General features: G+C 41.5%; 2 protein-coding genes across 8 annotated transcripts in view; one reads left to right on the top strand and one right to left on the bottom strand.

The window, feature by feature from the left end:
- The window catches only part of TNIP1 (TNFAIP3 interacting protein 1), a 66,721-nt gene extending 59,860 nt beyond the window's left edge, over positions 1–6,861 (top strand). For 6 of the 7 annotated variants that reach the window (XM_031953548.1, XM_031953549.1, XM_031953543.1 and 3 more), the window contains 6 exons: positions 1,159–1,290; positions 1,598–1,723; positions 3,100–3,165; positions 3,545–3,736; positions 5,124–5,211; positions 5,376–6,861. In XM_031953548.1, the coding sequence (XP_031809408.1) occupies positions 1,159–1,290; positions 1,598–1,723; positions 3,100–3,165; positions 3,545–3,736; positions 5,124–5,211; positions 5,376–5,407 (636 nt within the window). In that variant the 3' untranslated portion in view covers positions 5,408–6,861. The remainder of the gene's footprint in view (positions 1–1,158; positions 1,291–1,597; positions 1,724–3,099; positions 3,166–3,544; positions 3,737–5,123; positions 5,212–5,375) is intronic. The other variant, XM_031953544.1, reaches the window with a different exon arrangement.
- Positions 6,862–7,053: 192 nt separating this feature from the next.
- On the bottom strand, positions 7,054–18,248 carry GPX3 (glutathione peroxidase 3). The gene is made up of 5 exons (XM_003759299.4): positions 18,064–18,248; positions 11,434–11,587; positions 10,478–10,595; positions 9,725–9,824; positions 7,054–8,144 (listed from the first exon to the last, which is right to left on the bottom strand). The coding sequence occupies exons 1-5, from the start codon at positions 18,151–18,153 to the stop codon at positions 7,920–7,922; spliced, it is 687 nt and encodes a 228-aa protein (XP_003759347.3). The 5' UTR covers positions 18,154–18,248; the 3' UTR covers positions 7,054–7,919.
- Positions 18,249–25,617: the final 7,369 nt, after the last annotated feature.

The raw sequence follows: 25,617 nt of genomic DNA, 5'->3' as shown, positions 1-25,617 counted from the left end.
AAAGACTGTGGGAACTGAGTATGGACTACAACATAGCATTTCTACTTTGTTATTGTTTGCTTGCATTTTTGTTTTCCTTCTCAGGTTTTTTTTTTTCTTTCTAGATCCAATTTTTCTTGTGCAGCAAGATAACTATATGGCTATATATATATTTATATTGGATTTAACATATATTTTAATATGTATTGGAATACCTGCCATCTAAGGAAGGTGGTAGGGGGAAGGAGAGGAAATTTTGGAACAGAAGGTTTTGCAAGGGTCAGTGTTGAAAAATTATCCATGCATATGTTTTGTAAATAAAAAGCTATAATCACTTTGGGTTTATAAGTTTAAGTCTGTACAAAGAATAAAGAAGGTATGGGGGGAGTAGGTAGCAATTGACCTTCATTTTTATCTGAATTACTCAAAGGAGGGATGAATACACAAATACAGTTGGGTTCAGAAATGCATGTTACTTAACACAGTAACAGAAGAGAAAGGAAAGAAAGGAAAAGAAGGCAGAAGAGAAGAAAAATTAAAGGAGGGATTGGTTTTGAACAAAACATATTTTTAAAGATGATATGGGGAACCAAGAAGGAAAAGCATAAAAGAATAGACCGGAGAGAAATGCATAATTAACAGTCATAATCGTGAATTGAATGAGTTTACTCGTAAAATAAAAAAGGATGGCTACATGGCATAAAAAGTACAATTCAGCAATATGTTATTTATAGATAGCAAACTTGAAACAAGAAGATATACCTACAGTTAAAATGAAGGGTTAGAGCAAAATCCATAATACTTATGATGAAGCCAAAAAAAAAAAAAAAAAAAAAGGCTGCAGAAATACAAGAAATTGTTATTAAACACCTTCCTCTTTCTTGCCTTTCCCCCCTTTTCTAATTGCTTTTTCCCAGAAAGCACATTAGATTGTGGAAAAGTTTTGGTACATATATCCCTGTCTTCTGTATATCCTTACACTAATTGGTCCCAGACTTTCACCATATGGTCCTTGCAGCTTGTCAGAACAGAGAGTTGCTTACAACCAAGGAGTTACTTGGACCTTTATCCTCTTTATAGATAATAGTTCAAAGATTATCTGACTGGTGGTCCCTGATAGGATCTGGCCATAAGATGCTTCTGCAAACTGTTATGACATGACTCTTTTTTGATCCTAAGGCCCTGGAGGAAGCCTTAAACATTCAGGCTTCTCCATCCCCTACACCCAATACTTTTGGAAATCCTGAGGGACCAGGAGGATTCCTGCGGAAACAAGAGCTACTTACCCAGAATGAATTATTGAAGCAACAGGTGAGGAGAGTAATGGGAAGGGAAGTCCTGGGAAAGGGAGAAGTGGGACTATGGTTTGCAGTGTGACACCCCCTGGTGTCAGAATGAATGTTAGCACAATTTGCCAAATGTATCATGGGCTTTTTGGCATAATGATAACATTCTGTATTCTAGACCTAGACCTCTTCTTTCACTCTTCCTTGATTCTTTTTGTCTATCATATGTGAAATTGTAGATATCTACAGATACTATGGCCTAGCACTTTAAAGTCTTTGAAAGGCCTGATCCCTCACTCATGCTTGGACTTCTTCCTCCTATGCCTAAATAGGTAAAGATCTTTGAAGAAGACTTTCAAAGAGAACGGAGTGATCGGGAACGAATGAATGAGGAGAAGGAAGAGTTGAAGAAGCAGTTGGAGAAGCTTCAGGCTCAGGTTACCCTGTATAATGCCCAAGTGAGAGTGGGAAACCTTATGGTGAAATAGAAGGAGAAGGATGGGGTGGTGGAAGGCAGGGCCCAGGGAAGAATGCTGTCCTTTGTTGAGAAGAAATACTAGAGAGGAGTTTTCTGAGGGAGGAAGACCTAGGTTCTTTAGAGGCAAGGGCCTAATTATCCTCTGTTAAGTAAATATTTAGTAAATCAGCTCCAGGCTAAGATGCAAAACAATTGTTGGTCTGTATTAGTAGGAGAAAAGGAAGTTTCCTTAAAGGAGCTCCCTTTGGTAATGAAATCTCAGGTCTGAATGAAAAAATATATATATATTACTGGTTCCTGATGAGAACAGTGGCAGTTTGGGGACCGATGGTTGGGTCCTGTGTCTGGCAGGGGGAAGAGGCTGTGGTTAAATTAACTACACAGTCTTCCTTTTAAAACTTTGTTTTTGAAGCAGAAGGATATTTTTTTCATTATGGGATTGAATCAATACTGATAGATTAATAAGATGTTGCCTATCACATATACTGGGCAGTGGTTTTGAGATAGAGAAAAAAATCAGAAATCTGTTGTTACCACTGATGAGTTCAACGATAAGTTGTTGGGGCAGAAACATTCTAGGTTTCAGCACAAACATGTGTGGTTGGTGTAATCAATACCTACAATCCTGTGTGTTGACTTGGAATGGTCTGATTGGAAGGCCTTTATTTGAAAAGATAATCTCTAACAAAGGGGGAAACAGACCAAAGACAATAAGATTTATTCATTATCATGAATTATCTTGTGGTTAAAGGAAATTAGAATTCCTTGACTCTGGTTTCATCTAGTATTCTTTACCCTGCACTATAATTTTCATCGCTGGGAATATCTCAGGCTTTGGAAGCTTGAAATGGAAGCAGAAATGAGGTATGAAGAGGTACACTTGGTTTAATGGGGGAAAGTCTGATACGAGAATCAGGAGACCCAGGTTCTAAAATTGGTTCTGTTGTTGGTTGTTATGTGAACTTGAGCAAGACCCTTCTCCTTTTCTGTAAAAGTAGGGAAGAATAGACTATTAAAATATCTATAGCTCAGAGATTCTGGATTCACTGAGGTCCCTTTCTGTTCTAATGGTGTGAGTATCTGAACATTCTAGGCACTGTTTTATGATCTCTTCCCTTCCTAAGATGTTTAGAATTTATTCTCCTATTCTCCAGGCCTGAAAAACACCCAGGCTATATCTGTCCTAAGGCCTGTAGACCTAGCTTTCTCGGGTCTTAAGTAAAGACCCTTGTATAGAAATACATCAGATGGCAGAGAATATTTTTCATCTGCTTCATTGGGTGTGCTTTCCTGACTGGGCAATTTGATTAAACTGGTGTCTTTGTTTTCTAAATGGCTTGTCTGTATTTCTTTTAGATAAAGGCTTTCAAGGAAGAAGAGAAAACAAGGGAAGCCCTTAGGCAACAAAAGCGAAAGATGAAGGTATGGAACCCTGTGGTGGAAGTTGGCAGAGGCCCAAGGCTAGTTTTCAGATGAAAATTTAGGCTCTTACACCCACCAGGATTTTTCTGTTTTTGTATTTTATGGGTTTGGTTGCAAATCCTTTTCTTTGTCAATATATGCAACATGCTACACTGACGGAATGCTGACCTTGGAATCATAAAAGTCATGTGTCAACCCCTTTCTGCCACTGACTGTGAGCTTGAGCAAAGTCATTACGATTCCCTTCTAACTTTGTGAATTTATAATATCAATAAAAATGTTCCATAAGATTTTTGTGATTCTAAATGCTTGGGGAACTACTGGGTAAAATGAGGTGACGTGTTATCAGAAAGCTGAACTTGTGCTTTGTCCTTTGTAGGCCTCAGGAGAAAGATACCACATGGACCCTCTCCAAGAGCATATCTGTGGGGGCTATCCCTATGCCTACCAACCAGTGCCACCATTCCTGCATCACCACGATTTTGAGGACTGGTTAGAAATCCGATACCCACCACCACCAATGGCCCCAGAACATTCACCTCCAATTCCCAACTCCCGCCTCTTCCATATGGTAAGTTATTTCCCTTGATATTAATCTAGTTCTATCCTCAAAATTTTCCCTCCTCTATGTGCCTTTTCTCTTAGTTTACATCTGCAGATTAAGTCTGCTTAGACCCAGTCTAGGGGAACTAGACATCCAAAGATGTTTCCAGCTCTCTAATCTTGTGAATTCTATAGCAGGGTCAGTGCAGTGAAAGTATGAATTTTCTCATTGCCATAAATATTGGCACCAGCACTGAATCCCAATTAGGAGGAGAGACCTGATTCTAGGCTGTGATAAGGAAATTCTAGCCATTCTAGCCCTCATGTCATTTGAGAATCTTGGGATTCATTAAAGAAAAACTGAGAAAGCAGAAAGCATGAGAAAATAGCAGAGTTTAATTTAGCTAAGTCCCCCCAAATCACCATTTCTGTCTAGAAATATTAGCATATTTTGAATCTTTTTCCTCTGTCATTTTCTCTTAAGTTGCCATGTCTTGTTGATTTCTTGTATCTAAATGTTTTCCTGTCTGTTCTCTTTTTGTCCTCAAATTTGGTTTACATAAACGACCTCTAATATTGTCTCTCATCCTTTCCTGGACTCTTTACCTCTAACCCAACCTGTATCTGACCAGTTGAGGATCCTTAAACTTTTGTTCTATGTGTACCTTAAAGGCAGCGTGTTAATAGCAGAAAGAACATTGGACTTGACATCAGGAAATCTAGAATTTGAGTCCAGGTAGTGAAGTCTGTTGACTCTGTGATCTTAGGCGAATCACTTAGCTTCTCTGAATCTTGTTTCATGGTCTTTCAAATAATAGTCTTTGCAATTGCCTAGCTCGAAGAAGTATGATAGTAAAAACATTTTGTGACTTTCAAAGGATTGTCCAAATTAGTAATGATTTCCTGTTCTCTACTTCATCAAATTCAAATGCTGCCTGGCTTTAAGCCTTTCTACAATCATACTTTACCCATGATCTTACTACTCATTTTTTTTTTAAGAGAAACATCCTTCATTACAGCCTTGGCTTCTTTTAAACTTAATAATGCAGGGCTTAGCCCCATCTCTGTGGCTTGCTCCTCTTACTTAGAATGCCCTTCTCCTTCCCTTTTACTTCTCCAAATCCCATTTGTCTGTCAGTGTCTAGCTCAAGATTCATCTCTTCAATAAAAGCTTTGATGGTTTTATCTCTCATCTCTCCATTCCCTTATTATTTCCATTGTTTCATGTATGTGTCTTATCAGTATAGCCTGATTATGAGTTCTTTAAGGTTAGAGGCCATGAGTCACACTTCTTTTGTATTTCCCACAGAACCTGGGACAATGCTGGGCAAGTTTAATAGGCTTTCAATGTATATATTCTTAGAATGTTGGTGGGTTGGTTAGTGTTTAAATGATAAGCATGAATAATATTTCAGCCAGAATATGCTTGGCGGCCCCCCTGTGGTGTGATGAGGAACCAAAGCTCCCAGGTTAATGCTGCCCCGATCCAGCCTTCAGAGCCTGGTAAGAATTCTCTGTCTGAATCAATCTTGTATTTGGAGGAATAAGGGGGCCTTCTTTGTCTTGAAAGGCCAGGATTTCTGGCAGTGTAGATGATGGTATTTAGGAAGAGATAAGGGGACCCATTGTGAGCATTCCTGTGTAACCTGGCTGCCTTCATCTTTCAGAACCGACTGATCACGGATTACCAAAGAACTAAAGGCCAATCTAACCCCATGACCAGAGCTGCTATTGAAACAAAATTAATGGGGCAGTAGGAGCGTGGTGGGGAGGATTGGGCCTTGTGTCTATTCTTTCTCTTCACCTCGTCCCCAACCTGGACCCTTCGCAGACCACTGGATTTTCTGTTTGTTGGAGCTCTTTGTTTTCCAGTGGAAGTGCCTGTAGAAGGCTTTTGTTTCCCATCTAGAAGTAGGGAAGGTGGGATGAGGAGCTAGGGTCTAGATTTTAGAGAAAAGGAGAGTGGAGCTCCATGACACTGACACTCCACAGTTGGTCAGAATCCTTCAGGTAATACTGTCAGGAGCTATTGATTGTATTTTTCCCTTCTTCCTAAATGGACACATCATCTCTTGGGCCAGTGTAATATGTATTAGTTTAAGATACAGATTTTTGTTCTAGGACTCTAAAAGTCATTTCCAGTATCCCTTCTGGAACAGGCAATAGAGAATGCTGTTTTGTTCTAGGAGAAAAGAACAAGATGGTAATGTTTCTAGTTAAGAGTTGCCCTGTTTTTGAGCCTTAACTTCTTTCCCAACCCCTGGTCTTTTCCCTCTAGCCATGCTGACTAGATACTTTGCAATGTCTCATTGCCTTAGTGGTGTGGCAAGTGTGTTTGGGTTCTTTGCTTGTGGTTACCATGGTTTTCCCCTCAATAATTCCCAAAATTTGAGATGGACTTGGGTGTGTGGGAAGAACAGATCAAAGGGGAGCATCGTGGGGGCATGGACAGGAGTGTGATTGGGTGGCCAGGCTAGTGTTGGGACAATTCTGAGACAAAAAAAAAAAGATGAAGTTTTTATCCAGTCTTTCATCATATCCTTTTTTCTTCATGGAAGGCTAGAGAATGTGCTCTTTTCCCTTTACCTTTCTAAAACATTCCCTAGCCTGGCTACTTTTGTCACTTAGCCCTTTCTCCCTGGTCCCAACTTCCATTTCTCCTTCTCTTCCAAGAATGAGCTGGGGATGAGCTTTCCCATTCTTTGCTTCACATTTGGGAAGAACCAACCAGGGGCTTTATGGAGCAAGCCAAGTTCCCACTGCCTATTGTTTGAGTCCTTTCCCCTACCATAGCCACAAACTCTTGACAGCTTTTCCTTCTCTAGGAATGTCCCACTTTTCCAGCTGAATACTCCAGACCTAAGCTAATGAAGCACTTAAGGATCTCAGAGTCTGGAAGTCAACATATTTGAAAATGAAAAGCCCTTGTTCTCTCCCCTGGGGTAGTTAAGTTCAGTTATGATTTTCATCACTCAAGAGTCATGACGTACTATTTGTTTGGGGCTGAAGGCTAGTTATGTGATCCCTTCAGACCTCCTGGTCTCCTCCTGATCTCTCCCTTTTGAGGTCAGGGACTGTTGTTTGTCATATCTATTTTTTTCTTTCCCAGGACTTTGTATATAGTAGGTCCTCAATAAAGAGTTGTTGAATGAATTTTCTAGCTCTGTTGTGTGACTTAACAAAATCTTAAGCCTCCTTTGGGGTTCTCAGTTTTCTCTAAAATGAGGTGCTTATACTCATGAGACACTTTTGTTTTTTGATGGATCCAGCATAATACAAAGCTGGTAACTTCTAATTCATTCTCCCCCAATCCCTCTGACATGGAAGAAACATGGAAATTTCAAGTGCTACAGAAAGGTTTTTATTTATCACCAGTGGGTATGACTCTAATGTTGGGGTGAGGGGTCTAGAGTGAGAGGAGTGGGTGAATATCCCCCTGTAGCAGGATGGCATCCCTGCTTAGGTGCCATGAGCTGAATGCACTAAGGATCATGACCCCTTTTGCAGGCTCTGATGGGATCCGCCCTTCAGAGACTTTGGATCCCATCATCATAGAGATGCCATCCCCTATGTGTAGGACACTCTCCCTCTTCTTTCACACTAGTATTTTACCTTGGTAGAGCCCTTTTGACATCTTACCAGGGGTAACTCTATAGGATGGGGCAAAGGGGATTGAAAAGGGCTGTTCACAGAAGAGAGAGACCTTACTCATTTGTATTGGACTGAGGGAGGGAGGGAGGGAGGGAGGTTGGGCGGGCCTGATTTATTTTCATTGGGTCACTGAGTTTCCAAGGTCTTTTATTTCAGATGAGCTAAGGCAAATGGTCTCCTTGGGGAGTCATGGGAAACTCCAGAACCAGGGTTCTCAGGTTCAGTAACCTGACTTAAAAGCTTATTTTCTTTAAGTTAGGATGGGAAAACATTAATATTGGAACAGTGAGTTGAGTATTCAATAGAGCAAGGACCTAGAGTATTGAGGTGGGTGTCTGCACCTGTCCCTGATCTCATGTATACCTAGGTACACAACCCCTGAAAGTACACCTGTGTGCTAGGCATTCTGATGCCTGCCCATGCACCCACACACATTCTCTGAAGAGCAGCATCTTGTGGAGCAGGGTCGCAGGCAGACAAGCTAGTCAGCTGGGGGCTGGGGTAATCCCTTCCCTGAACAGTGTCCCTTTTCTACTCCCTGAGGACAGCAGTCACTTCTGCTATTCTTCAGCAGTACTGTTGAGGCTGCCATGTTTCTGCAGATAGTCTATGATGTCTGACTTGACCAGGCTGACTGGGGCCCGGTGGTACCAGCGCATGATGGGGACACCATCTGGCCCCACCAGGAACTTCTCAAAATTCCAGCGGATGTCATGGACCTTCATGGGTTCCCAGAAGAGGCGGCTGGGTTGGCCTATGACTTCAGAGGGAGGTGGGCATGAATTCTGCAGGATACATGGAAGCACACAAATTATGAGTATTACATTTTTTAGCATTGGATACTTCCCTATTCCTCTCTTCTACATTCTCCCCAAAAGCCTGTTTAATAGCTGAAATGCCGGGTAAAATACTAAGGTCTTGCCCTACACAATAACACTGGGCAAATTAATGTTGCCTGTGTTACTATCCTGTTAACATATGGCTCTTTGGTAACCCTCCAGTTTATAACATTCAAAACTGGGAAGAACCTTTGGAATCGCTTAAACTGGGCCTCTTTTTCCCTATCTGTAAAGTAATAACTCAGATTGTCTCTAAAGTCCTTCCCAGCACTGATATTAAAAAGATCTTCAGGGTTTTCCAAAAGCAACAGATAATACAGGAACTTTCCCTCTATTATGGTGGAAATAATGTCATTGCTCATTTCAGGCTGGTAAAAAAGGAGTCTTCATGGTTTGTGAAGCACTTTCTCAAAACAGTTCTGTAAGGTAAGTAATATAAGTATGAATGAGAGGTAGTGTGGAGTAATGGTAGAGAATTGTCTTTGGAGTCAGAATGATTTGTTTTCGAGCCCTGCCTCTGACAGAAAGTCTGTGTGATCCTGGGCAGGGCCCTTAACTCTCCATGCTCTAGACAACCAACATTATTGAGATTGTGCCAGAGAATATGTAACTCTATGTTGGTGAAGAGAATCTCCTTTCCCAGTTGTTATATCAATGAAACCACATCTCTTGGCCCCATCCTCTGCATGATGTGGTGCAGGAGAATTAGAGTTGGCCAGCATAGAGAGTCCTCCACACCCTGAACTGGTCCTGGGTGCTTAGACCAACTCACTAACTCTCCTCTGATATGGGGCCTCATCTGGAAATTGTGCCAATAGACAGCTTGCCCTTAGAGACAGGGAAGGGATGAGAAAGAAGCGTGGGGTGTGTGTGTGTATGTGTGTGGTTGTGAGTGTGATGTGGGCATGTATATGTGTGGGTGTGGTATGTAGTATGTATGTATGTGACATGTGCAGAGTGTGTATGTGTATTTGGTGGGGTATATGTGTGTGATGTGTGTGTGGTATGTGGGGATGTTTCAGAGTGCTCCTGAACTGTAAGCTTCATGGCTCCTCCCTCTCCAGGGCAGCCTCCACACATTCTGGGTCACCATGGCATTAATCGTTTCAGACTGTCATAACAGTCTCATTTCTTCCTCGGGAATCTAGGACTCAGTTTTAGAATGTTTCTCTCTCTACCCCAAGTCTCCCCCCTCCAATCAGAAGGTCAGATAATGCCGAGGTAAGATATCTTCTTTCTCATTTCTGACTCCAGGCGTGATAATGGTCTCACTTATATGCAGCTGTCCTGAGTGTGGACTAGGGACTACTCAGTTTAAAAGGGTCACCCACCCTATTGAGCCTGGGATAAGGTTGGTCTGCCTCTCTCTAACCTTCCCATGAACACAGCTGTCCTTTCATTTCATTATCCCACCCTCCCAAAAGCATTTGCCCCATGACCACTGCTAGGGAAAGAAGGGAAATCTGCCTCAACCCCCAAATGAGTCTTCCTACCAGAGAGATTAAGAAACTGTTCAACTCACTCACCTTCAGGAAGGTATAAACTTTCTGTTCTTTCTCTCCATTCACATCCCCTTTCTCAAATAGCTGGAAATTGGGCACGAAGCCCCCACCTGGGCGTACATGCCTATAGGGAACAAGAATGTGGCCAAATGGCCTTGGAGCACAAACAAGCAAAAATAGCCAAGGAGGGATGAGGAAATAGGGAGGGCAGGCCAAGGAAGGCAAGACAGCAGTCCAGGCTTGCAAATGAGCTGGAAAGCTTTCTTTGGAGTAGCTCCCCAAGGTGTCGTTATTTTAACCCATATAATGGTTAGATCTCACTCAGAAGGCTCTTGAGTCTAAATTCATAGAGACTTGGACTTAATAGTTCAGATGGAATGTAACAGAATGTACACTTAAGAGTTGAAAAGCATTCCTAATATTACAAAAGAAACAGACCAGGTACATAGAAAAATTTACCTGAGCTCACATATTTAATGAAACCAGAATGTGAACATAGATCTGCTACCTTCAAGGCTGGGGCTCTTTCAGCTATACCCAGAGGTGCTGAGCAGCCACCTTTCCTTCATCTATAATTCTCCATCCTGTCTTCTGCAGGATCTCTAGTCAGTGCTCATCATGCTGCTGTCCTCCCTCACCCATCCTGGCTTCCTATGATAAGGGAGGGCCCTGAGCACTGCTGAATTTGTTGACATGTTTTCAGGGATGCTCATCCCAGGGACCCCCATAAACTGAGGAAAACCTCCCCTGTGTCCCCGTCCCTTAGACCCAACTCACTTGAGGGCAGGGAGGACTTCTGAATTTTGTCCTGGTTCTTGTTTTCCAAATTGGTTGCATGGGAATCCCAGGATAACAAGGTTCTGCGACTTCAAATCCTCCTGTAGTGCATTCAATTCTGACCCAAAGGAAAGTGGAGAGAAAGGTCCCCTTAATAGGCAGAACACCTATTTTCTAACCCTGGTTCTTCTGCCAACTTGCTGGGTAACTTGGTAAAACTGCTTTAGGTCTGAACCACAGTTTCATTGACATCATGTGGGGAGGATGATCTCTATCCTAAGGTCTCTCAAGGAACACAGGATCATGGGAGTTGGAACATCTGAAAGTGTCAGAACAGCAGAATGCTTTGGAGTTTCGCTCGTCTGAGCTTCTGCTAGGAGTAGGAGTGGGGAAAAGGGCGAGCCCCAGGTTTGAAAACCACCCTTTGGTTGAGCCATTTCTTCTGGGCCTTTGAAATGATCATGTGTGAGAGTGTGTGTGTGTGTCAGAGAAGCTGCACACACTGTGTAAATGGTAAAAATGGAAGAAGCCACGGAGCCTGTGGAAGTAAGGAAGTGGAACGGGATTCTGACGGGTACTATCTACCTATACCTATATGACTACAATTGCCAGTCCTGTGTCCTAGTCATCTGTAAAACAAGGTAGTTGCACTAGACTTCCATAATTTTTAACAGTTTGTCCCTTAAGGTAGCTTCCAGATCTGACACTATGTTTTAATGCCCCGTTTTAGTTATTCATTTGATTCTCCAAAGAGAAGAAGAGTTCCTATCAGACTGGGCTTTTTCTGAGAGTCTCCTGCAATCTTCTGAGACTCCTTACTCTCAGTCATAAACACTGTTCTCCCTGAAAGTAGAACTGGGATATAGCATAATAGAGTCCTCCCACCACCATCCCACATCCCTCTAGAAATCCATGACTGCAAGAGGTCCCACTGGTGAAACTGCCATAAGGCTTACCAAGGTACTGGACCGTCAGGCCTCAGTAGGTGGCAACGTTTACGAAGAGGACATATTTGCCTGCATATTGCTTGAATGGGATGTATTCATCAGTATCAATGGTGAGGGCACCATAATCATAGATGTTACCCGTAATCCCTTGGTAGCAGTCCGTCTGAAACACAAGGAAAATGATGGAGATAGGGGTTTTTAATAATAGCTTGATTCTGGTAACAAATAAGGAAATTTCACTGAGCTCCATTTTTTCTATCCTTTTCTTGATACCCAGCCCATGCCCAGCCTCCAGGGAGTTCCATTTGGCCTAGATTCTCCTGGCCCAGGTACTGATGCCCCCTTCCTTCCCCTTAGTCACCTGAGAAACAGGGTGGGGTTTCCAAAAGGTGACAATGGGGAGAGAAGATGAAATATAAAAAACTGACTCTTTATCTGAGGGATCAGTTCTCCCTGGCCTTCTCTAGCTCTGGTTACCTCCTGGCTCCCACCAACCTGCAGCTTCCTGAGACGGGTACCACAGGGACACCGCTCCGGAAGGTCGCAGGAGCTGCGGCTAACCGTTTTTTCTTGGTTGATTTCCCCCTGAGGCAGTGTATGTTCCTTGGGCCAACAGTTTCAGCTCATGTTCCAGCTGCCCCTTAGCCTCTTCTTGGCCATATTGAAATGTTTCCTGCATACCCTCAACTAAGAGTTCTTGTGCAAGTTGGCTGGGGCTTAACAAACAGAGCCAACAGGGTTTTTTATAGTGCTAGTGCTATAACCACACACACACATAAGGGTGATGGATCAAGCAGGGGCAACTTTCTTCAACTTTCAGATTAAACTGTATTTGGGGTTCTGAAGGACATTATTTTTGAGCATGGATATATTGAGAAGGTGCTTACTTAGAATGGTCAGGGGAAAGAATATCGGGGTTTGAAGGGAACAGATAACTTAGTTCAATCCCTTTACTTTAAAGATGAATAAACTGGCTTTGAGAGAATAAATGACTTGCCTGAGAATTAATAGTAAGTAGCAAGTGTTGGGTTTGATGGAATTCTAGTTTAGGTTGGATTTTGCTCAAATTGCTTTTGCCTTTACTTGTTATGATTCCAAGGAAAATACAGGTTTTTCCTCCCAGGACTATTGTCAGAATTGATCAAATGAGAGATGGAAGCTAATTTGAATGATAAAAATCCAATAGAATTAGGACTGACTGATTTCTAAGATTTCTCCTATCTCTCCAAATTCCATTCTATTGCTTAAGGGATCAGGATTAAACTGTCTACTGTCACCAGACTAAGAAAGTGCTGAATCTTTTTCAATTGATATGGAAACAACTCCATAGACACATTAGACTTTCACTATCTCATTCAAAGAAGCCTTTAGAATCTGGAGCTTTTCCTGCAGTTGAGATGGACTGCATACAGCCATCTCTGCCTGTGAGGATAACTGGGATCTAGGATAAGTCTTGTGACTAGGACTCCATTAAATTCAATAAATGTTAATTCAGCACTTATGTGCCAGGCACTGTGCTAAAAAAACAAAAGTCAAAAATTAAATAGGTGGCTCTCCATTTTCCTGGAAGGATATAAGATGGCATCAGAAAGGTGAGTATGAGGTAATTTAAACAGGAGGAACACCAACACCTGGTGGATAGGGAGTGGCTACTGGGCAAGACCTTATGGAGGAAAATTGAATCTCAAAAATAGGAATGACTCTGAAAGGCAGAAATGAGGTAGAAGTAGATGCCAAGCACAGGAAATAATAGCTTATATGAATAAAGAGGAGCTAGAATGCTGATCTCAGGGGAGAAGTAGTAATTCTGTTGGGCTGAGCTATGAAATACATAGGGAAGAAACATGAAATAAGGTTGGAAAGGTAAGATGGACCCAAATTACATGAAGCTTTAAACAGTAGGATAAAGTTTTTGTATTTTTTTGTATAGGCAATGGGGAGTCACCAAAAGTTTCTGCACTGGGGAAGGAGGAGTAATGTAGCTCTAGAGTTGTTGGAGAGCCTTTGAGATCATTTATTCCAATCCCTTAATTTTATAAATGAAGAGCTAAGGCTAGGGAAATAATGGCATGTCCAAAGTTCATGCAGTAAAATGGCTCTCTGACTTTGAATCCAGATCCCAAATCTAGTGACTTTTTCATAGTAACATGTTCCTTTCTGGTGTTTTAGGAAAATTATTTTGGCAGTTCTGTGAAGAATGTATTGGGAAAAAAAAAGAAACTGGAGGCAATGAGAACGATTAAGAAACTAGAATAGTGTAGAAGAGAAATAGTATAGAAGAGTTTTGAAACAAGGTGATGGTTATTAAGTGGAGAGAAGATGAATGCAAGAGGGATTGTGTAGGTATTTTGACATTTGAAAAGAGAGGAATATTATCTTGAAATGTGGAACCTGGCTTTCTGGAGAGGAGTCTGCTCACCAGAGGCAGGGAAGTGGTTTAAGGCAGATCTAGAGTTCTTTTTTTGGATATGTTTGATGATCGTTTGAGAAACCACTGATCTCACAAAGATGGAGATGGTAGGTAAAGTGGAACAGACAATTGGCAATGCAAGATAAAGGGATCCTTGTTGGATATATAAATTTGGGAGTAATCTTAAAAATGATCATTGAATTCATTTGACCACCAAGGGGCAGAGTGTGGAGAAAAGAGGGAATATGGCCCAGGACAAGTCCTTTGAAGACATCCATGATTAAGGGGAGGAGATAGCAAAGGAGTAGCATAAGATAAGAGCACTAATCTTAGGTAGTTTTACAAGAGTCAAGGGAGGAGAGGAGTGATCAATAATTTTAGTGGCTGCAGAAACAGAGAACTAGGGAAAATTGGGAAAAAGCTATTGAATTAAGCAGTTGGAAAAAAGAATTTTAGGGTAGTAAGCAATAAGAATTTTTAATAGTTGATGAGTGAGTAGGTGATGAGGATATTGAGATTGGAAAGCAGGGTTGGATGATTGAGGGGTTGAAACAATCATGATTTGGAGGAGGGGATGAGGATGGGGAATGAGAGTGGATCTGGGCATATTTCTGGAAGCAGAATATCTAGTAGCTAGGAAAAGGTTGAAGAAATGGGGCAAGCTCCTGTTGGAGGTGGGAGAGAATTGAGGACACAAGTAGAAAGGCGTCAGCCTTGGCAAAAAGAAGAGACACACCTATTCCTCAGGGATTGGACCAGGGAAGGCTGAATAGATGAAGATTCAGCAGAGTTTAAAGGCAGGAAGCATGAGAGCCAAGAGAGTTCTCAGGCAAGGAGAAGGTACTATCATCTGCTTAGGGACTAGGGTGGTGGAATGTTAAGGGCTTGGCAAGAACATTGGGAACAGCAGTTGGAGAATATGAGCTAATAGAAAAGTAAAAGGGTTGTCATGTAACAGATAGGAAATAACAGGAGTTTATGGTGGATCCATTTGGCTCACTTGCATGACTTCTTCCACCAATGTCCAGGAGCAAATTGTTTAGCAGTAATTGAACTAAGCAAAGAAAGTGGATGGTGACAAAGACTCAGAATGAACTGGTAGGGCATGAGTAGCAGAAGAAGTGAGGTGGTGGGAGACTGGGGGATGTAGGCAGGGCAAAGAAGGCTGGAACACTGTGCCTAGTTGATCTGGTCGTTACAGGGTTAAGGGAATAAAAAGACCAGAGCAAGGGCTGGGGGAGAGAGGGAGTGAGGGAGGAAAAAAAAGATGTGTGTGTGTGTGTGTGTGTGTGTGTGTGTTGATAGGAGGAGATGATTAAGATGAGAAATATGTTTTGGGGGAGTGCAGAGGCAAGTTGGAAAGATAGGAGATTGTTATCAGAGAGGGGAATTTCAGAATGCAATCTTATGAAGATAGCACAATTTGGAATGATCATAATATTTTAAATATGACCACTATGGAAGGTGGCCAAGGTGGAGTCAGATATATGTCAACAGAATTGCCAGAGTTGAACTCAGGTCATGGTGTCCAGGAGATGAGGAATTAGTCAATGGCCTGGGCTGTAACCTTTATTAACTTATTATTTTGTGTATATTTATCATATCTCCTTTCCATTTTTAGTTGAAGAGTAAAGAAAAAGAAAACCCTCATAGCAAATATACGTAGTCAAGCAAAGCAGATTTCCACATTGGCCAATTCCCAATATATATGTCCTGTACTGCATTTTAAATACAGCATCTCTCTGGATTTAAATACATCATCTAGGAAGTCTCCCCTAACTTTTGGGAGAACTTGAGGAAAGTAAAATAGGTTTCACCAACTCAGGTAGCCAGTTCCCCAATCTTTTTGGCCTGTTATATCCAATCTACTGGTACAGAGAAGAGTGTTAAATGAGGAAGGAATCAGAAGAACCGGACTCAAGTATTGACTCTATTACTATGTGAGCTTGAGGGAATAAATTCTTTGGGCCTCAGTTTCCCCTCCATTTAATTGAGAATGTATGACAAGAAACATTTGTTGCAAGTTTTTCTCTCCCAGTTGGGAGAGAAACAAAAGTAATGCTTGTTAATTGAAAAAAAATAATTAATAGTCACTCTTCCAAATAAAGAGAATTAGACTTAAGGTCTTTTCCAACAAGACAGTTTGTATTCTATCTCCTCCAAGAAATTTTGCTCATATAATCACATTCCACCATGGATCTCAGTCCCTGTAGCCTCAGAATAGAATTCCATATAGTTGAGCTGAATTTCTGGGTTTAATGTTGTTAGGTCCCATCTTCCCTGTGAAACAGGGGTCATGTTTTTATTGTTTCTGGGTTTCCTCCAAAGTGCTTAGTTAGCCCAGACTTCATACACAGACACCACTGGCTCCATGGTGCTAACACAAATGTGTTTTCATCCTCTGAAAAATCTAATCTTCACGCCCTTCCCTCCTGTAATTTTGCTTTGTTCTTCTCTGACTCTTGGGAAGATGTGCTTAACTATCTGATGACCTGAGAACGGGACCTCATATCCACAGCCATCCAATTTCTGTACTAAGTCCAGTGAGCAAAGGTGGATGGAGACTAGGGGATTTCTAGGGACTAAAGGAAAAAGGAGCTGGTGAATTGATCGAGAAGCATTACAGCTCCACTTTAGTCATGGATTATGTCTACATGAAATCAAGATACTCTCCAGATTTAGTATAGAACCCAGGTCTCAAGCTTGACCAGGGCTTCCCTTTCCTGCTTTGTGAAAAGATTCTCTAATCCCTTAGCATGTTCCTGGTGAGCCATGGTGTGGACAGACCAAAGATTGTCACTCATGATTGTCCACAGGCCAAGCCCCAAATCTGGCCCCACCAGCTTCAGCCCCAATCTCATGTTTCTAACCAATCATAAACCTAGCCATGATCAACCTCATTCCCAAGTGAATTAACCCCCTGCCTGTCAACCCCTATCTCCAAAGGCAATAACGTTCAGCTTTCTCTTCACACCAAACCCCTACCCTTACTGAAGCTCAACCCAGAACACTTCATTGCTTCCAAAGGCAATAAACCTTGTAAGAAGGCTGGGGCCTGGAAAGATTGCTTTCTGTAGGAAGGAGGATAAACATAAAGCTCTGGCTCAGGTCCTCTTCCACTGGCCTCACAGCATTCTCCATAGAGGCTTCTTATTAGCTAGCTATGTTTGCTCAAGTCTCAGATGTAGGCTTGCAGAGAAAGGGGACCTTGTTCCTCTAGAACCAGACTTGGGGTTGTACTGCCTGGCGACTTAGAATCCACAACTAGGAAAGACAGGAGAACATGGGACATAAAATGTCAGAGAATGAAGGCAGAGAGAGTTCAGTTATAACCTTTCTAGACTTCTGCTTTCCTCTGTAAATGAGGGGGATGATCAGATGATCTCCAAGGTCCAGGCAGCTCTGTACCCTTTCCTCCAGACAGGACTAGAATTGTTTGGCAATCGGTCCAAGTTCTTTCCAGACCATCATAAATGCACTCCCCTAAGTCCTATTTTTGTCTCGAATTGGCCTTCTCCTTATGTTTATCAGTGAGATGAAGTAATCCTCTTCCTATTCTCAGGAGCGGTCTTGAATATCCTAGAATACCTCCTCTGGTTGCCAGGCTCCTTAAAGTCACACAGTCTAATTAGGACAATGGACGTGAGGTCTATGAACTTAATTTTAAAAACATTTTTCTAACTTTAAATAATTGGCTTCCTATTAATCCCGTATCTTATTTTATGCCTTAAGACCATTTCTCTGAGTAGGGGATTCTAAGGCTTTACCGGACAGACACTAAAAAGGTTAAGAATCCCGCTTTAGCGTTATGGGGACCAGTATCCTCAAGTCCCCAATCACGAGCGGACCGCAAGATTCCACGTTCTTCCCATCCCCGAAAGTGTCGCTCTGTGGTTGTCCAGGGGGTCCCGAGGGTCTCTCCGGTAGGAATAAGGGAGAAATAGGCAGCGGGAAAGAAAGCGGGAGGTGGAGGGAAAGAACTTCATTACCGTTCCTTTTAAGGTAACTTAGAAACGGACCCTGTGCTTGCGCACAGGGATGGAAGAGACTTCCCAGGGAGGTAAAGAGAAAAGAGGGGAAGGAAGGGACCCTTCCCTCCCGTCAGCCTCCAGATATCAGGGAACTCCAGGAAGACGGAGCCCCACAGGGCAGGCAAGGGAGGACACCCAGCGGGGCGGTTCTTTCCTGAGCCTCTCCAGCCTCCTCGGAGCTGTCAGGATCCGCCTTACCTTCATTTTCTCCTGGCCCCGAGTGGGCTGGACGAAGGCGGACAGCACGAGCGGGAGAAGCCAGGAGACCTGGAGAGCTCCCCCCGCCATGGCGACGACTGAAGGGGCAGCTCCCGGACTGGCAAGGGTCGCGACCACCGCCTCCCAGGGGCACTGCGAGTTTGAGGGCTCGCCTGCTTTATGAGACTCACCCCCAGCTTCCCGACCTGCAAGAGGGGACCAATCAGAGTCTGCACCACGTCTTCCCAACCAATCGAAGACAAACAAGGGGTGTCCGGAGATCGCTATCATAATCCCCCGCCTCCAGCCCCGGGCAAGGAGTGAGAGAGGAAATTTGTTGGGAAATCCCCAGGGCTGCGCCAGTCCCGGTCACTGGGTTCTGGACGCCTCAGCGCGCAGCCCTCTGCTCCCGCACCTTGGCACTGGGGAACTGAAATCTCAAATAACTGCTCGCCGGGCGTTGTCTCACCTCAGTCTCCCCTTCGATAAAAGGAGGCTTTAGGACTAACCCCGTACGGGGATTTTGACACCTCCTCCCTTCACCCTTTAAAATCCAAAATATGGATCTGATCCTGTGCCAGTCACGGGAGAGAACTATCCAAAAAGAAGGCGACTTAAGTCCTGAACCTCAGTTTATCTACTCTCCGAAAATTTGAGGTTATATTTAGTAATCCCTAAAGGTCTCTCTGGTCTGACAAGCTAAATCTGCTCTCTTAACTCCGAAAGCTTGCTTTGTTACCTAAAATACCGAATAAAGGATTAGGAAGGGGCCCAGAACATAGAACCTATAACTTCGCTGGCTCCCCATTGCCCACCAAAGTCTGCCTGGCATTCTAAGCTTTCTAAAACTTGGCGCCATGTCAGTTTTCCAGGACTATTTCATTGTCACCCACACAGTGGGCACACTCCAGTCAAATGGGCATGCTTTCCTTTTCCCAAAACGCTGGGAACATCACTGTCTTGGACTATAGCCACCATCTTCCCTGTACCTACAAAGCTTTCCTTCTTGCTCATAACCTGTTGAATTGAGAAGCAGTAAAAGAGTTCAGAGTAAAAAATAGCAAAGAATTTTGGAGTCAGAATCAAATACATCACCTGCCTCTTAGCTACCAGCAATGTTTGAACTGGAAGAGATTTATCAGCTAATCAATCCACCAATATTTGTTAATCTATGTTTCTAACTGTTAAAAGAAAAGACAAAAATGAAACTGCCCCTGGCTTTAAGGAGCTTCTGTGGGAGAAGTAAAAAAATATATATATAAGCAAAAACAAATATATATATAAAATGAATACAAGCTAATTTGAGAGAGCAGGGATGTATTAAGAAGGAATTCATATGGAAGATGGCCTCTGAAACTCAAAGCTGAAATAATGAAATTTAGAAGGGTAGAGAGGGAAAAAGCATACAGATGTGCCATTTCACATGTGAGGAATACCAATCTGGTTGGACTCTACAGGGTGGAAAGTTACACTGGGGCCAGGTTGTAAAAGGCATTATATGCCAGTGTAGTTTGCATTTTATTCTAGAACTTAGTAGGGAGCCACTGAAGTTTTCTCCCTTTTACATAAGGGAGCTTTCAGAAACTGACTGACTGTTCCATTGGAAAGAGGAGAGTCTTGAGGCAAGGAGATCAATTAGGATCCAAGTGAGAAGTAAGAAGGGCTTGAACTGGGGTAGTTCTATCTGTAGAGAAGAGACTGAATGAGACAAATATTGTGGAGGTAGAAACAGCAAGATTTGGAAAGTGAATGGTTGGGTGAGGGAGCAGAATCAAAGATAATGCTGAAGTTGTGAATCTAGAAGGCTAGACAGGCAGTGATACCCTTAGCAGAAAGAGGGAAGTTTGGAAGAAGGTTAGGTTTAGGGGGAAAATGAGTTCAGCTTGATAAGAGTAAACTTAAACAAAAAGAAAAACAGGGGCAAGTTTGCTATATCTACAGGATGTACAATTTAAAATATCCAAAAGGTACTCTTTTGGGAACTAGAGCTCTGAATAAGTCTAGAAAGGAACATAGAGGTCTAGAAATCATCTGTAGAGAGAGGGTAGTTGAACTCTCTGGGAACTAATGAGACTACTGAATGGGAAAAATGTAGAAAGAGAAGAGAAAAGAGCCCAAGACCCAGGTTTAGGGGCTGCTTCCAGTTAGGGAGTATAATATGGATGATAAGCTAGCAAAGGAAAATAGGAAAAACAAAGAAATGGTTAGATCAAAGGATAACTAAAAGAGAACAGTGTCAGAAACCCAGAGAAGAGGCAATACTTAGAAGAAGAGATGGGGTCAGCAGTTTCAATAGTTCTGTTATTGCTCTCTCTGCACCCTTCCAGTCTGACCTTCAGCAAGTCAGGGATGATACTATGTCATGTCTGGTGGATCCCTGCCACCTAATAGAAACTTCCTGCCATGTTGTTGATGAAGTCATCAAATATGAGCGTATAGTATGGAAACAGAAGAAAAATCTCTTTTTTTCATAAAAAACTAGAAATATTAAGAAATAATATTTCTCTGACCAGGTAGAACAAAAGCTAAGGTCTTTTTTTTTTTTTTAAGGGAAATTGATTAAGCAAATGGAGATTATTGCTTTCCCACTCATCTAAAGTGATTAGTGTTTACACCTAACCACAGGAAGTATCCTTTGTTTCTTTGGTACCCAAAGTATATTCTGGGAAAGAGGTGTGGGGGGGGGAGAGATGTTTTCAAGGTCAAAACTTTTCATAGTAACAAATAATAAAAGTATAAAACTATCAATACATTAATCAAAATCTAATTGTATATTAATATAAAGTCATTAAGTTAATAAGCAATATTGTTAATAAGCTAATAAAAACAAAGCTGTGTCATAATAAATACATAAGTAATAAAATATTTTCATAATAATACACAATTATAAGATGTTTTAATTTGGTAAATTAATATGGCAAAATACTAGTAAATACAGCCCACATAAAAACTTTTGGGGAGTCCTCAAAAATTTTTAAGAATGTAAAGGGGTTCTGAGACCAAAAAGTTTAAGGATTGTTGCTTTATTTCAATGAAAGCAAGACACTCTCACTCCTATTCAAAAAATATTCTCATACTGATTTCCCATGGTCCCTTGAGGATCCAAGAGGGAATAGGAGGTGACTGATTATCCAGATATTCTGGAATCTTAATCCAAATTTTTAAAAACATTTTTATTTTCTTCTTTGGGATTCTTATTACTGAAATCACTGTGGGGAAGAGTTGGAGAACATGGGAAATCATGCCTTTTTTCAACCCACAAAAATTGGCATTTAAGAATAGTTAAGGGGGCAGCTATTTGGTGTAGTGGATAGAGCACCAGCCCTGAAATCAGGAGGACCTGAGTTCAAATGTGATCTCATGATTAACACTAGCTGTGTGGTCACCTAAACCCAATTGCCTCAGCAAAAAAAAAAAAAAAAAAAAAGAATAAAGTTAAGAGGCAGTCAGTGGCACAATGAATAGAGTAACAACCCTGGAATCAGGAGGATCTGAGTTCAAACTTTGATACTTATCAGGTGTGTGACTTTGGGTTAGTCACTTAACACTGCCTCACCAAAAAAAAAAAAAAAAAAAAAGAAAGAAAGAAAGAAAAAAAGAAAGAAAAGAAAAGAAAAAGAAACAAAAAAGAATAAAGTTAAATTAAATAAAATTGTTTCTGGCAAACTAGTCACACAGTATTGATTTTTTTTTCCTTCTATGTTATAGATCAGAACTCTGTACTTAAAACAAGAATTCTTACAAGGTGCTAACTCAGTGGAATTGATGAGATAATGGTTATCTAGTTTAGCTGAACTAGAGAACTAGTTCAGTATGATTGATTTAATCTTATAAAAAATAATGGTTTCCAAGTGATAATAATGATTGGTTTATACTCAGTGTAGAGCATATAAGCTGGGACAAACTCAGCCAGGGTCAGAGCCAGATTCATTCAGAGCCAGATTCATTCCATTATCCACCTTTGTGGTATCTGGAGGCTGAAGCACAAGCCCTGGGGACTCAGAGAGACTCATTTACTCCATCTCACACCATCTTGGTGGCAGGCTCTCCTCCTTCTCTTCTCCATTGAAACCAAGACTCCAGAAGTCCTCTAAGAAAGCTAGCTGGGCCCCAGGCAAGGAAACTAGATTGTGAAGGAGATAATAAAGGAGTTGGATTGTAACACCTGGCTATTCTTATGGTGATTACAATACTGAAACAAAGGCTGCTCCAAGACCTCTGGAAAACCAAGCAGAACGTTTACATTTTGGCGCCTGAACATGGGACTAAGGATTTACAATTAGCAGTCCAGATTGATACAATCCTGAGTTCAGTGGAAAAGCCTCTGATCCTGAGTTCAGTGAAAAAATCTCCATGACCCACAAATTAGGGTAAGTACAAAAATTGACAAGAAGGAAACTTTGTTAAGGGCTAAAGTAGTGTTTTAGCTGAAATGGGACAAATATTCGGAAAGGAGCCTTTTCTACCTCAAGGAAAATGTGTAGAAAGCATGGTTAAACTCATAAAAAACCAAGGTTTGATTGTAACTTGGATGCAGATTACTGAATCTACGAAATATTAAAATACACATCTCCTTGGTTCTCTAAGGAAAAAGAATTAGATCCAGATGAGTGGAAACTAGTAGGAGAGCAACTAAGTGACTATTATAATGATAATGGTCCTGATTCAATTCCTAAAGAAACATTCTATACATATAACTTAATACAATTGGCTTTAAGGAATTATGTAAGTATTAGAATAAGGAAAAAGAAGAAAGTGCAGGAGGGAGAGGATACTGACAAACTAGGTGAAAAGGATGAAGAATTAGATAAGAAAGGAGTTAAGTACAATTCTGATGAAATTAAGGAGTGTGGTGCAGGAACCATTAGGGCATTCCCCAACCCCTGACCTACCCCCCTCAATTAAACCTTCATGGGTGGAAGAGGGAGGAGGGGGAAGGACAATGACACTATCAGCATTACCTATGAAGCAGCCTATGACAAGATTACAAAAGGCACTAGTTAAAGCTAAAAAAAGGACAGGATATATCTGATTTGATAAATGCATACCCTGTTATTGAAGAGTTTGACTCTTCAGGTCAATAAAGGAGAAGATACACTCCTTTTGATCTGGAAAAAATAAAAGATTTGAAAAAGGGTTGCACTCTTTATAAGGCTACATCATCTTATGTTAAGATGTTATTAGAGAATTTGGCTTATGAAATTTTAACTCCTAGTAATTGAAAATCTATAGTAAGGACATGTTTAGAAACTGGACAAAACTTGTGGCTTTTGGAGTATAGTGAACTCTGTAGGATACAAGCTCAACGAAATAGGCAACAACCTGGAGTTAATACTCCAATCACCAACTAACAGGTGTAGGTTCTTATGCAGACATTTCAGTACATATTAATTACTCTTTGATAGCATATGAGCAAATTGCTGCTGCTGCTATCAAAGCATGGCGCTCCCTCCCAGGAAAACAAGATAGAGGGGAAGCCTTCACAAAAATAGAGCAAGGTCCAAATGAACCTTTTGCTGATTTTGTGGGACATCTGCAGACAGTTGTCATATGAATGATTGGAGAAAATGCAGCTACAGGAATAATGATCAAACAACTTGCTAGAGAAAATGCTAATGAGGTTTGTAGAGGAATTATATGGGGACTACACAAGGATGCTGCTTTAGAGGATATCATAAGACGCTATGCCATGCTGGGCACAAATGCCTTTTAATACCTAGGTTATGATGCAGAACATGGGAAATCAGGGATACTTTTGGTAAGGGACTTCCAGAGAGACTTGCCAATGCTTTCAATGAGATAAAGCAGGGCATCTGAAAGCTCAATGTAGGCAAAGAGATTATGTGAAAAGACAGGGTGAGAGAAGACCCAAAACCCTATGTACAAAATGCAACAAGGGCTTCCGTTGGGCCTCAGAATGTAGATTGACCCAGGGAAATGAGAGGTGGAGCCCAGCTCCAAGACCTCAAACAAAAAACAGATGAGGCATGATGGCAGCTGAGGTCACACCCACAGAGTCTTTAGAAGGTCAGAACTCTGATATGACCAATCAGCAGAGAAGCAATCAGATAGGAGAAAGGTATTACAATTGGGGAAATTATCAGCTTTTTAACCCGATAGAAGGGCAGTGTCTAGTGCAAACAGCTCCAACGTAATCTCCAGGTGATGAGGAGAGATCCAGAAAGTGGTAAATAGAAGGGACCAGATAGATTAACTGCTTGGGAGAAAGGATTTGCTTGCATTTCTACAGATGGAGAAAGAATCAGATGAGTACCTACAAGCACCTTAAAAAACAGACAGAAAAAGAGAAAAACCTTAAAACAAAGAAGATCTAAGAGACATCTTACACTGAAAGAGTGTGGCTGATAATGACACTGTTATGGAACTTCAAAACCCACAGAAATCATTGGATTCCCTCAGGCATGATAAGATTGTTGTGAGACATGAAAACTGGCAGGAATCATTGGATTCCCTGAGACATGGTAAGACTCTTACAGAACTTCAAAACCCACAGGAATCTTTGGATTCCCTGAGATGAAAAATTGTTGATAAGACTGTTGCAGAACTTCAGAACTTGCAGGAATCATTGGATTCTCTGACACATGAAATAATGGACAATAGATTGGTTTTGAACTATTTCTAGGACTTATGGACATGTATAATTCCTCATATTGATTCATATGTGTTATGTAATATCTCCCATGTTGATGGATTTATATATACCTGTTTCAAGTGAGACCCTTCAGAAACCCGCTAATCTAGTTTGATTACCCATTTTCCTGTGGTTTTCATCTTCCTTCCTGAGACATCAGGGAGGGCATGATCACCTCCTTTTTTGGTGTTTTCATCCCTTTTTCTGAGAAGTCAGGGAAGGCGTGATCACTTCCTTTTTGGGGGGGTTTTACCTCCCTAAGAAGCCAGGGAAGGCATGATCACCTGTGTTCTAAAACAAAAGAAAGCGGGAGATGTTATGAGCCAGAACTCTGTACTTAAAACAAAGATTCTTACAGGTGCTAACTCAGTGGAATTGATAAATATAATGTTTATCAAGTTTAGCATGGTGATTAATAATTCTCTAAGTTCAGTATGACTGATTTAATCTTACAACAAATAATGGTTTCCTATTGAGAATAATGATTGGTTTATACTCAGTGCGGAGTATATAAGCTGGGACAAACTCAGTCAGGGTCAGAGTCAGATTCATTCAGAGCCAGATTCATTCCATCATCCACCTTTGTGGTGGCTGGAGGCTGAAGCACAAGCCTAGGGACTAAGAGATTCATTCACTCCATCTCACACAATCTGTCTTTCTTCTCTTCTTCACAGAAACCAAGACTCCAGAAGGCCTCTAAGAAAGCTAGCTGGGCCCCAAGTAAGGAAACTAGATTGTTAAGGAGATAATAAAGGAGTTGGGCTGTAACACATGGCTATTCTTTTGGTGATTACTCTACTGAAAGGAAGGCTGCTCCTAGACCTCCAGAAAATCAAGCAGAACATTTACACTTTTAAAATAGAATAAAAAGAGAAAGGCATAGGAAGAAAAAGAAAGATCAG

This window comes from Sarcophilus harrisii, chromosome 2 (assembly GCF_902635505.1).
Source record: "Sarcophilus harrisii chromosome 2, mSarHar1.11, whole genome shotgun sequence".
NCBI classification, from domain to species: Eukaryota; Metazoa; Chordata; class Mammalia; order Dasyuromorphia; family Dasyuridae; genus Sarcophilus; species Sarcophilus harrisii.
This window is presented reverse-complemented; position numbering and strand designations above follow the sequence as displayed.